The 13,773-nt window shown below is 36.7% G+C and overlaps 1 protein-coding gene across 1 annotated transcript in view; it reads right to left on the bottom strand.

Annotated features, from left to right (window-relative positions):
* The window catches only part of ADAMTS19 (ADAM metallopeptidase with thrombospondin type 1 motif 19), a 245,646-nt gene that overhangs the window by 191,249 nt on the left and 40,624 nt on the right, over nucleotides 1-13,773 (bottom strand). The window contains exon 3 of the mRNA XM_047868192.1: nucleotides 6,561-6,726. Coding sequence (XP_047724148.1) covers nucleotides 6,561-6,726 — 166 coding nt within the window. The remainder of the gene's footprint in view (nucleotides 1-6,560; nucleotides 6,727-13,773) is intronic.

Here is a 13,773-nt window from a genome sequence, read left to right as displayed (position 1 = left end):
ATTTTGGCCTACCCATACAATGGAATGTTCTAGAACAAAGAAAATGAACCAACTACTACAATGTGCAAGAACATGGATGAACCTCACAAAGAGGATGTTGAGCAAAGAAGCCAATGACAAAAGAGTAGGTGTTGTATTCTTCCATTTACAGAAACATAACAACTGGGAAGACATGATGTTAGAAGGAGAGTAAGTATCTTGAGGTAAGAGATATTAGTGCCTAGGAATGGGCCTAGGGGGACATCTGTTGTACTGACATTTTCTATATTCTGATCTGAGTGATAACTACATGGTTATGTTAATTTTGGGAAAATTTAGCAGTTGGGACACATCATTTGTGCAATTTCCTGTATGCATGGGGTACTTCAATAATGAAACTTACTATTTTAACAGCTTTACTGAGATATAATATATATGACAAAACATGTAGCCAGTGATGTACAATTCAGTTAGTTGTAATCAATTTCTACAGTTGGGCAACCATCTCTACAATCCATTCTTAAATCATTGATTACCTGTTCTGCTCCTTGCCATATACCAAAATTCGGTTGATGTCATTAAAGTGCTACCACCTCCTTTCCCAAACTTATACTCGTGGGCCAACATCTTTCATATTTCTTTACTACAATTTTAATGGAATCCCCAGAAGTAAACATGTGTGTTTAGTAGAGTTTCATGGAGATAAATCTGTGTGTTCAATTAGTCATGTTTCCCTGAGTGTCTCTAATTTTTTTTTTAATTTCTAAGTACATACTCTCATAATTCTAGTCCACTGTGGTGGCTTCTGATAAATTGCTTTCCTTGTCTTGTTTTAAGTACTTTGGCAGTGGCTTGTCAATTCAACTCAAGTCTATTCTATTCCACTTTGCAAACTATTCCACCTTCCTTACCCTCTAACATCTTTCCACGGTGCCAGAATTAATTTATATCTTGAATTTTTGAACTATTGGTTCCCTTCTATTACTGCCTTCTAGGCCCAACTGAGTCATCTCTGAGATCTAACATGAACTGGACTCCACTACCATTACTGGGAACTTCACTGTTCTGAGTTATCATCACAATTTACAGTTTCATTTTTTTCTTTTTTTGCAGTGACCCAGACTAAAATCTACTTGATAAACAAAGTTTTACCCAAGTAGAGTCAGTTAACAAAGTTAATGAAAGTGTTATAAAAAGAAAAGCAAAGAGTCATTATTTAATGAAAAGAAGCATTATGTCATGAATCATGACAATGCAAAAAGACAAAAACAACACTAGCCATCTTCAACAGGATCACAAGAGTTAAAAGTACATACACTTTACAGATCCATATTTAGTACGAGTAGTTGAAACCAAAGATGATGACAGGCAGCATAAGAAATTGACTTTATCTGTATCTTGAGATGTCTGCCAATTAGCAATGAATTCTGCAGTTTTCTAATCATAATCTTAAAGGTACTTAGTTATATATTAGTATGTTGTTATATATACTTGTAATATTTAGTCGCAGATATTTCTACAAGTAGATGAACAGACTCACTTTGGCAGAGTCAACACCAAATAAACCATGGAGGGAAAAACACAGACGTAGCTCTCCTATGTGGATATGTCACTGATCTTATATGTAAAAATCAGGCAGTGGTAGGAATAGAAAGCATGAGAAGATAGGCAAATATTAGAAAGTAGTCATCATCACAAGTAAAATTAATCTGACTTAGGGGAAAAAAGGGGAAGTGGTTAGAATTACTCTCTCTCTTTTTTTAATGTTTTTATTTTGAGAGAGAGACAGAGTGAGAGCAGGGGAGGGGCAGAGAGAAAGGGAGACACAGAATCCGAAGCAGGTTCCAGGCTGGCTCTAGACTGTGAGCCATTAGCACAGAGCCCGGCGTGGGACTTGAACTCATGAACCAGGAGATCATGAACTGAGCCAAAGTCGGATGCTTAACCAACTGAGCCATCCAGGCACTCCAGAATTATTCTCTTGTTGCTGTTATTTGTTTTGGCTTGTGCGGAGCGGGGAAGGTGGGGGTGGGGGGTGTTCAATTTTTATCTTTGAGTGACCAGGTAGTAGATAGTGGAAGACAACAACAGGGGACTTTGGGAAGGAAGGTAATGGGTTCAGCTTTAGATTTATTAAGTCTGAAGTGACTGTGAGACACATGAATACAAGTTACTAAACACCTGAAAAGAGAGAGGTTAGAACGGAGATTGGAACAAAGTAAGAGAGAGAAAAAAGTTTGTTTCCTTTACTGTCCCAGTCCCCATCTGTCAGTATGCTACATCCTTATTTTCATGGTATAGTTAAATAGACTGCATGGAACATTCTAGAATGTTTCTTAAGAATCTCAGCTTCATGGTAGACTCCATCATACAAGTTAACCATTGTGTAAGAACCATGCATATTGAAGTAATCTTTTTATCAGGTTGCTTTCTTTGATGGCTTCAGGGTCTACATCAACTATGCTAAGCTCGTTTTTCATCTTCCAAATCTTGAGACGGTTTTCTACCCATATGCATGTATAAGAACAACACAGTTGATACCACACACTTCCAGTTAGTGAAGAAATTTGAAAAATGTTTAGTCATCAATGCCCACCATGTGCTCTCTATAATACCCTATACACATGGTGACAATAATGTCCACAACAGTTATGGATGACATATGGAAATCATTTCAGTAGTTGTCTGGTTAAGTTAGAGATGTCTCTAAGAATAGAGATGATCTCTATGTCCTGCTCAAATAGATCATTCTTCTTTAGTTCTATAAATCTACTTGTAACAGTGAGTCCTAGACATACTCATAGGTTTACAATAAAATGTAATGTAATATATATTAATAATGTCACTTGCCTGCTTAAAATCTTGAAAGACCACATATTGCTCCCAGGTAAAGTCCTTACCATCAAACACACAAGGAAGTACCTTCATCATCCAGGTCCATGACTACCTTTCAAAGGTTGTATCTCCCATCCACACTGCAAACATTTGGCTTCAGCTCCCCCAGCTGATGCCTTCTCCTGCCTTTATACCCCTGCATGCATTGCTCCTTTTGCCTGAAACTTGTTCTTCTCTAACCATATGTACTAAAAACTTCACACAAGTTTGTCATTTTCACACATGATCTCGTTTAATTCTGACAACAGACCGGAGGTTTGGGTGTCACTATCCCTATTTCGTATACTGTAAATGAAGTTGCAGGGAGAGAAAGTAAGTTTTCCAAAATCACACAGCTAGGAAGTGGTAGCATTAAGTTCGTGAACACAGGCAGAGACTCCAAAGTCCATTATCATAACCTGCACCCGCTGTTCCCCTTTTTCCCCAGAGATGTAAGTCTGTCATCTTGCTGTCATCTTTGCTGCTGCTTGATCTTTGCGGCTCAGCCCCCTGATATCAGAACCTAGTTTCTTGTGTACCGAGTGTGGCAGAGTTCCCATCATGCCTCAGTATAATTACTCACTTACCAGTCTGTCTAAAATAATACACTGGTTGCCTCTTGAAAATAAGAGCTGTGACATTTAGCTCTTTATCCCTGTGATGTGACTGGTCATGCTTATGTTGCAAATAAAGAAGCTATGGTGTAAAAGTGGAAAACACCAAGGATTTCCACAAAAAATTAAAAACAGAGACATCACATCTCATATGATCTCCTATGATCTCATATCTCATATCAGAGCAGTAATTTCGCTGCTAGTTATTTACTCAAAAAAATGAAAAACTGAAAAGATATATATACCCCTATGTTTACTGTAACATTACTTACAATATTTACAATAAGGAAGCAACATAAGTGTCCATCATAAAACGAATAAATAAAGAAGATGGGATATATATTCAATGGACTATCACTCAACTATAAAAAAGAATGAAATCTTGCCACTCACAACATAGACGGACCTGGAGGGCATTATGTTAAGTTAAGTAAGTCAGACAGTGCAATACAAATACTATATGATTTCACATAAATGTGGAATCTTAAAAAAATAACAAAAACAAAAACAAAAAACCCCCAAAAACCCACACCATGAACAGATTCATAAGTACAGAGAATAAGCTGGTGGTTGCCAGAGGAAGGGGGGTGGGGTGATGGGTGTAACAGGAGAAGGGGATTAAGAGGTACACACTTCTTGTTTATAAAATACATGAGTCACAGGGATGAAAATTACAGCAAAGGGAGTACAGTCAATAATACTGTACTGGCTTTGCAGCGTGAGAGATGGTAACTCCACTTATTGTGGTGAGCACTGAATAATGTACAGGTTGTCAAATCACTATGTGGTACACTTGGAACTAGTATAACACTATAAGTCAACCACACTAAAATAAAAAAAAAAAAGTTTAAGGGAATGGAAAAAGAGTACCTAGCAGGAGTGAAAGTGAAGCTATGCCTTGAACCCAGGGGGGCCTCTGGCTCTCAATCTCATGTGCCTTCTCTATATTATGTTTTCATAGAAGAACACAACAAAGTCATCCTAAAGTATGAAGTTTCCTGTTCAGAAAAGATATTCATGAAGTCAATACACAGCAACATACTATACCTAAGGCATTAAAAGGAGGAAGGGGAAACAGCGCAAAGATCAAGGTGAATACACGGAAACTTTCCGATTCCATTGCACAAAGGCAAAGTCGAATTATACAAAGTTGAATCATGTGTTTAATATGTTAATACATCAGCCTGAAGTCATAAGGGAAGAGCTACAATTAGACATATCGGTATAAGTAAATGGAGGCTTTATTGCACACACTGCTAATTTTAAAACCATTTTCTCAATTCTGGACCTTTAAAAAGTCTGAAAGTAGGCAAACTCAGTAGGTCACCCGACCGATAGTTTGACACTCCGTGCCTGTAAGTGCTTGACCTAAATAGGTCAAATGATACAGAACAGTCATGCCTTAAAAAAAAAAAAAAAAATAGAAACCTTATGAGCAATGTTTGTCAAACATGAACTGTGTATTTGTGCCTTATAAAACTATTAAAATTAAGAATTTTCCAGAAATCTTTTCTCTGTGGACCATAGCACACAAAGCCTTCTTTGTGTCATCCTGTACATGAGTAATTAGAACAGCTGGAGCTGACTACGATTTGAAAGTTGCACAGCGCAGATATTTAGTATAACCCATACAAGACAATTTCCTTAAATGGACTAAATCCAAGTTGTTGCTATCATTCCTCAACACAAGAGCCTTTCTTTGGCTTATTCATAATGCTATGACTTCTGTTGAGCAGTTTTATCTCCTTTGTGCCTGTATTTCTTAGAAGAGAGAAGAAGAATGCATTTCACTTAATTGGCTCGATCATGTACAGCAAATAGTGCGGCCCAGAGGTAGGTGCGCTTAGGCCCTTTTGAAGATGATTCCCATTCAGACTGATACCGTGAGCTTTCACGAGGGAAACAGAAGTCACACATTAATTTGAGATAAATATATTTAAACAGAAATATATTACAATTCTTTCTGAATCTGAACACCCCAAACGAGCAATGATATGAACATCCTATCACCTCTGCAAATGTTACTGACTGTCACAAGTCATATACCTAAACTAGCCTCAAATACCATAACCAATTTTAGATTTGGTATCTTGGCAGTAAACACACTCACACCTAATTTTAAATGTGCAAGTCAAGTTTTTATGTCTTTACACCAAAACTTCTTCAATAAACTCCTATTTCCTCAGATCCTAACTGGAAATATTTCTTGTATCAGTGAATAGTCACTGAGATGTCTGGATTAGATGTGTAAAAATTTTTCCTAGGGACACTTCTAATTATTTTTTGAAAGCTGGCTATGGCTTTCAGGTCTTCCTTACATAATAGAAATCATTCATTTTCCTTACCGTTCCTGCTAACACACAGACCTCTGCCAAAGGAAGTAAGAAAGCGGACAAAACAGTCAGCCCCATTTTATTTCTGTGAAGAACTGGCAGACAAACAGAGACTAGGATTTGATGGCTGGAAATGTTTATGAGCTTCTGAAAAGTCCAGATTTAAGGTATTTTGACACTGAGAGCAAATTCGAAGAAATAAATCTTTACCCTTCTTCTTATTACACTGTTAATTTTAACCTCCAAGATGATTTTTACTTGGGTCAAACAGAAAAAAAAAGAAAAAGAAAAAGAAGAAAGAAGTAAAAGAGGCATCTGGTCAAAGTAAAGAGATAGCTATGATGTTCTCAAAGAGGTGGACTAAAATAAGGTCATGAGCTCACAGTATTCAGTTTCAGAAGATCTCGAATTCTCTCGGTATCATTTCTTTGCCAATGAGGTGAATAGTATACTACAAGGAACACTTCACAATTCAAGAGAGATGCATGTTATGTATTAATCTCTGAACCCTTGTGAATTTCCATTTTTTGACATTAAAATGTAGTACTTTGTAGAAAACTAAAAGAAAAGTCTAAAATAGATACGTTTAATTGTTATTAACCGAAGAGACTCCACATTTTGAGCAAGTATAAAACCAGAAGAGTGATGGATGAACAGAGGGACAGACAGATGGACAGATGGAAGAAAAGGAAGAAAAACAATTTAGTGTATTCATCTCACATTGCATACTTGTTAAACCCCTTTCAGGAGAAGGCATTACCTGAAATGATACCACAGTAATGACTGTGAGGAGCTGACTTCTCTGTGACTTTTTCCTCCATGGACCTTTTCTGCCTATATACACGGTGTGGGTGACCCGTTATGGCCATTGTATCATTGAGTGGTTCAATAAATATGAAGTCCTCATTGAGCTGTATAAATCCCATCTGGAATATATAACATAAAAAGATATATAAGAAATACTATTTGAATAAATTACTTTCTAGGCTTTCCTACCCACACACACTCTATTTGCTTTCACATATGTGCATACATTCTTCTAGTGAAGCTATTTCAGCAACCCGACTAATAAGGTAACTGTCTTCCCATGTTATTACTTCATCTTTACATACTTTATTGTGCTAGCATAAACTTCATTTAGTTGGACTTAGCCTGTGTGGGTGGGAGGCTAGATGCCAGCAACAGATGCACGGTAAAAATTCTGGAATGTTAAAGGCTCACTTTGGGAGACCCATGGGGTCACTTACATGTAGGCATGTACAGAAGAGCAATACAGTTTTTAATTGCATGCACCACACTGTCCAACATTTCAATAATCACTATTTAATAAAGTAATTCATGTAACATGTCAAAGCAAATGCAGGGGACACAGCATTGAAAGTATCGTATAAAATATTCTTAAAGGCTTCTACTAAACATTTTTAAAACCTTTGAACAGTAAATTACAGAAAAAAAATGAATCATCACTTACATAAGCATGTTTCATTTCATATAATGCCATGTTTTTAAACTTAGCCAATTGTGGACAGAGGGCTAAAAACTGTAAAATACGTTATTATCAATAAAAAGAACTTACAGCAAGTAGGTATCCTTTTATTATATTGAAGCTAAGCCTAGTCATTTCTTTCCTTCCTTTTTTAGAACATAAATTTATATTATAACTAGGAAAATATTCCACACAGAACATATGACTTGACCTTTTCCATTTTTATTATTTTACTCTACTGTAATATATATTACTTGTATAAAATACATAACATATATTTGACCATTCTGTTAACTCTTTAGTAAACAGTTTTGACGAAATAATCCCTCGGAACCTGCATTGTTCACACCCAATCTGCTATCAAAGTTCTTAATTCTGTTTTGCATTGATTATATAAAAATCACATATAGTTCATTTCAATTTGATCCACTAGAACTAGCCCAGTAATAATATACTTACTTCTTCAGATATACTAATTCTTCTAAACTGAATATTAAGAAAAATTGAACCTACACTAAAAAAGTATCTTTTCTTTAAAAGCACAGAAGAGACTTTTTCTCTTGTTTTAATTATTAAAGTGTATTGCATCTTCTCTACCGGAAGACCAGGGATTGCTAATATGCGATCTCATTTTATTCTATACCAAATTGATGTTACAAGACATCTTAAGAATAATCTAAAAATACTTCTCACTTTTTTACTGCATTTTTATAACACCAATAAAAATCTCAAGTATTAGAATAATAGTTCCATCACCTCTATCTGTCCCCTTCTCTTTTTCTGTTTCTCCCTCTCCGTCTCTCCTTCACACACACACACACACACACACACACACACACACACACACACACAGGCTGGAGGTGGGGATAATGGGGAAAAGATTTACTGTGATGATTCTTGTAAAATATCAGGCACATATCATACACTTGGGGCATTTGTTATGTAATTTTAATATGACTTCCAATGAGTCCTTTTATTTTCCACACATGGTTTCATTGTCTCACATGTAAAACTAGGTTGAATTTTAAAGTAATTACAAGAAATCCAAACAAATTTTCCTCAGAACCTAATTTGATAAAAAAAAAGGACAATAACAAATATTTAAAACTTGAAACAATAATCACCAAAGATGTAGGAGTACATCTACACATGGATGGAGGACGGATCACGGTATATATTGATCCACACTGTGAAAACACAAAAATATCCTACTCTTATCTCATACCAGTATGCTTCTGAGGTTCAGTCAGTACTGAAGGTCACTAATAAAACAGTGTGGCTGATGATTAAACCAGTAAGTATTATGATGCTCACTTAGAACATCTCAAGTAAACATGCTGAATTTCCCTAAATCATACATTTATAATCTGATATTCTTTCAAAAGGTTGTAAGTATTAGATTTAAAGCAATAAATCAAATAAATTTAATTGCATACTATCATATAAAATTTAATGACTTGCAAAAATAGATTTTGGACTTATGATTATTCGGATTCATAGTCTACTACTAGCTAAATAACTCTGTTAAAGGTACAGTGACTTTATCTATACAACAGCCCCATAGGGTCATCTGGAATATTCACTTTTGAAAAGCCCATGTAATGCGCCTTTCATAGGATCTGAGACTGGGTAACCACTCAATAAATGTTCACCATAATTTTTATTTCATTAATTAGAATAACCAGAATAAATCAAAACATCCAAACATTTGACTGTGAACTGAAGACCTCAAGAGTCCAAGGAATCGAAATTGACTCACCTTTGTATCCCCATATTACCATGTTAAATATTTTCTAAAATAGAATTTTTTAACATGGGATTTGGAAACCTCTTCATAACAGAATTATCTACTGTGTTAGAACTTTATCTCTAGACATTTTTAAAAATGAGAAGGCTACTTTGGAAAAGGAAAAAAAACGTTGGAATAATTATAAATGGTGACTCACTCATTCAATACATATTTACTGTCTGACTACAGTGTGCCAGACTCAGTTCAGTCCAGGGAAGATTTAGCACCAAGTGCTTAGTGTTCTTTCTGCAGGGAAGGAATTTCTATCTGAGACGAGAATACTATCCTACAGCAAAGGGAATGCTCTAATGACTTACATTAAAGCAGAATTAAAGAAAGTCTTGAGGTTTTCTGTGTCACCACAAAAGCCTCACTTTCTCACTAACCGAACAGAAATGCATATCTACGCTGTGATTTTACAAGCCATGGGAGAACACGAATTTCTATTAACCTCTAGGCACCAGGGCCCCTGTGTTCGACAATCCACAACGATGCAGCAATCACCGTAGTGCAAGCATTGTCCTTTCGGTTTTAGGAGGAAAGAAAACAGTATGTGAACGAATATCGCACAGCAAAACATCTAAGATAAATGCAAGCTTTATAAGCATTTTTCTCCCAGATTTCTCTTAGATTTTTCAAAATGATATTCCCTATTCTGAGACACTTCACACAAAATTTGGAAATGAAATTAAGTTTAACAGGTGTCCCTTACCTTATTTCTGTCATCATGTGCATATTCTCGTATGGTGGCATCTGTTCTTTTGTCATCGAATGCTATCTTTCATTTCACAATTTAGCAAGAATTTTAGTATTTTGCAAATTTACCATCACTTACATTAAATCAGTTACCGCTCATTTCTTTTCTTACTAGTTCTGACATTTTATTGTTCTCTTTAGATGCCTCTGTGCTTTATTAAATAAACAACCAATCATACTGATCTCCATGTAGATGCTTTGACATTGTCACTAAATTCTAATCACAACATGAAATTTGATTTGGTTCATGTGCCAAATACACTGTTGGTGAATTGCTTCAATTAACCAGTATAAATGTTTCATGTGTTCAAATTCAAGTTAATTACAGTCTATTAAATAGATCCCAAAACTCTAATGTAAGCATAACTTAAAAACAACTTAAAGGGGTGCCTGGGTGGCTCAGTCAGTTGAGCATCAGACTCTTGATTTTGGCTGAGGTCATGATCCCAGGGTCGTGGGATGGAGACCCGTGGGGTTCATGCTGAGCATGGATCCTGCTTAAGATTCTCTCTCCCTTCCCTCCTTGACACAGGCACTTGTGCACACACACACTCTCTTGCTTTAAAAGAAGAAGAAGAAGAAGAAGAAGAAGAAGAAGAAGAACAAGAACAAGAACAAGAAGAACAAGAAGAAGAAGATGATGAAGGAGAAAGACTTAATAATAGCAACATTTTCTAGGTAATGTTTTCTAGGTAAGCTTTCAATGGACTGGCTTAAATTTGTATGAGGTTCATACTGCATTCTGTGAGTCTTTGATAATGTCCTATTTTGAAAAGTATAGAGTATATCATAAGAACTCAATAGCATAATTGTTAAAGGACATGAGGAATGTCATAATAATCATCATAATTTCAGGATATCGGAAGAGTCTTGAGTGATAGCAGAATCTGGATAAGATGAGGGCAAGGTTGCTCCCTAGGAGAGGAGATATTAGGAACAAAGAAAAAGAGGATGTGGAGTCTAGCTAACAGTTAAGGAGACACCTGGCTTGTGCAGAGATATGGGAAAATGTAGCCAAAAAACAAGAGGAACCCATATAACTGAAAACATCAAATGACAAATTTCTTAACAGGAAAGTCCGAGTCCTGAGGTTCTGAGGATGATTATTGTCTGACCATAGGTATAGTAGTGAATTAGTGAGATACTGAAAGAGGCACATGTTTTCTTTCTAAACAGCCGTTAGAGAAAATGCTGAAAAGACGTGGCATCATGATATGCTTGTAAAAACACTGCAGACAAACATCTGATGCTCTACATGACCTGAACTTTGGCTTTATTCCCTTAAGTATTTTCTTGTATGGCAATGGTATAGTATGTATCTTAGTAAGTAAATAAAGCATCATATAGTCCAGAGTGTAAGCATTTGGATTGATGTAAGTTGAAACTTTCTTCAAAAAATGTCATTTTCAATATTACTATGAATAGGAGTGATTTTTCATGCATTTGTGTACTCAACACACACACGCAAGTCTATGAAAATACACTTATGACATCTTATCTATCCTATTGTCTTAAAATACTACCCTTCTCTTCCTGACTCTATTCTTTTGATGTTTCCCCTTTACGCCCACAGGGGGAAACTGTAAATCCTTAATGAAGATATATAAGGTATAAAAGGTCATGATAAACTCTTGCCTACCTCTCCACCTTTATTTTTACTACTTAAACTTTATATATAACCATAACAAACACATTTTAACTGTGTGAACAAAGCACATTTTAACAGTTTTCATCGTACGTTTTAGTTGTATGCTCACAACTTGGTACAGTGCACATGCTGCTTTCTCTTTCCAGAAAGTCCTCTTGGTTGTTTCTTACAACCCAGCCAGTCCGGTCCTCTCTTCAGAGTAATCCTTGCCTCCCTGATCCACTTCTACACTGTACGTTTCCCGTTGTTCCACTATTAAGTCCACTCTGGTTACGGTTTTCGTGTGTCTTTGATCGGACCATGAACTACTCTGGGGGAAGGCTTTGGGCATAGTGCTCGGCATCACAAGGCCTGGTACACAGCAGGAGCTCAGGAATGTTGCCTTTAACTCAATATATTATTCCTTTTTGAGATTAAAAGAAAGCACATCCACTCACTGTTCTCAACAGCATCTACTCCACTGACTCCATCTGAGGGGAAGTCACTACTTGATTTCTCCCCTCTGGCATTCCCAATGTTGCCTTCCTTGGGAGCCTAAGTTCTATCTTTAGGAAAAGCTTTCATGTGACCACATTGTTAACATTATTCTGTTTTCTTTCCTTGCCAAAGAGCTTCAGAAAGCATCGTGAAACTACGAAGGTAGAAGGAAACTTAGAAATCATCCGGCCATCGCTGGAGTTTTAAAATCAAGAAAACCAAGACTGAGAGATGTTGCACAACGTGCAGAGAATCACACAGTTCATGTGAGTGTCAGGACTGCAATCTAACGCTCCCAATTTCCAACTTTGTTTTTGGTTTTAATACATCTTTCTAAATTTGCTTGCTACCTGCATTCTAGTTTCCCCCACTGAGCTCTGGAAATTGTTCTGAGGCCACCCACAATTTCCTGTCCTTTGTTCTCCTCTCTAAGGCATTTGACCCTTGACCATTTTTCTCCTCCACGAATATTACATTGCTGTAGCTCTCTTCTCTAGTAACTGTTTCTGTTTCCTTGAACAGGTCATGGTCCTCACTCCAAGGCAGGTCTTTGGTCAGCAACTGCTATCTTCATTTAACCCTCCCAAAGGTTTTAGAACACCCTCTACAGACACAATGCCCAAATCCCCAAACCTCTTCTCAGCCCAATGCTTCCATATGAGAGCCACGCCCCTCTTTGCTCACTTCTCACTATCTCTCTTGAGATGTCTGATGGTTCTCCCAAACCAGGGCCTGTCTCTGAGTTTGTATCTCTGTTCATGACTCCAACTTTTTTCTAGTTACCGAAGCTGAAAAAATTATCGAGTCCTTTCTCTTTTCTTTTCAAACTTCTTTTAAAATATGTGTAAGAAAACAACAATAGAAGAAAGTAATACGCTTGTGTATCAGACATTGTATATGCTTGATTTCATCTAATCAAACAGCAAGCTTGTGACACATATGCTAGCCTCACTGGTTTTACTGAAAAAAGTGAGTTTCAAAAAGATTTATTGTGTCCCAAGGTCACAAATCAGTATGAGGTGAAGACAGGATTGAAACAAAAGACGGCCTTTGTGAGGCTATCTGAGGAAGCCTAGGCCCTGCCATATGACTATTATTCCAAACAACTCTCATCTTTAAAACATTTTGCACTGAGGATTTGACATCAAGCACAACACCTCACAATTGGGAGACATCCAACATTTGATATCCATAGTGAGGCCAGGCCCCATCCTTTACAAAGCAGAAGACAGATTACTACATTAGGCTCTGAACTTTATCTTGAGCTGACTGTTTAATATGATGAGACATATAAGCTGCCGAAGGCACAGGGGCTTTCTGAGCGGGCTGAGGGTTCCATCTCCAGGCCTCCTTCAGTGTTATGTGCCCAATGACTCCCAGCACCCCCAAGGCAGATACAGGGACAATATTTCAACATGTTACGGTTTTAGTTTTTCTTTCCTTCTTCCTTTGTTTTACAACTCTCTTTTCTATTTTTGTTCTTCAAACGTCTCCTGATTATAAAACCAGAACTTTTAAATAGAACATTTAAAATATATAATTAAAAAAAGAAGATCATTGTCCCAAATCCCATCATACAGAATTACACAGGTATGTGTGTGTGTGTGTGTGTGTGTGTGTGTGCGCATTTCTAGTCTATTAACATACATACAGACACACAAGTATATATGTGGGCATGCACCTGTGTGTATGCATAGATGTGCCTCTAAACATGCATACATGTGTTAAAGTTTTATAATCTCCTTTATTTTTCCATTCAAGAACAGCTTAATAGCTATTTTGTTTCTTAACGGCATTAAGCAATCTCTACAGTCCTG

Source organism: Prionailurus viverrinus, chromosome A1 (genome assembly GCF_022837055.1).
Source record: "Prionailurus viverrinus isolate Anna chromosome A1, UM_Priviv_1.0, whole genome shotgun sequence".
NCBI classification, from domain to species: Eukaryota; Metazoa; Chordata; class Mammalia; order Carnivora; family Felidae; genus Prionailurus; species Prionailurus viverrinus.
This window is presented reverse-complemented; position numbering and strand designations above follow the sequence as displayed.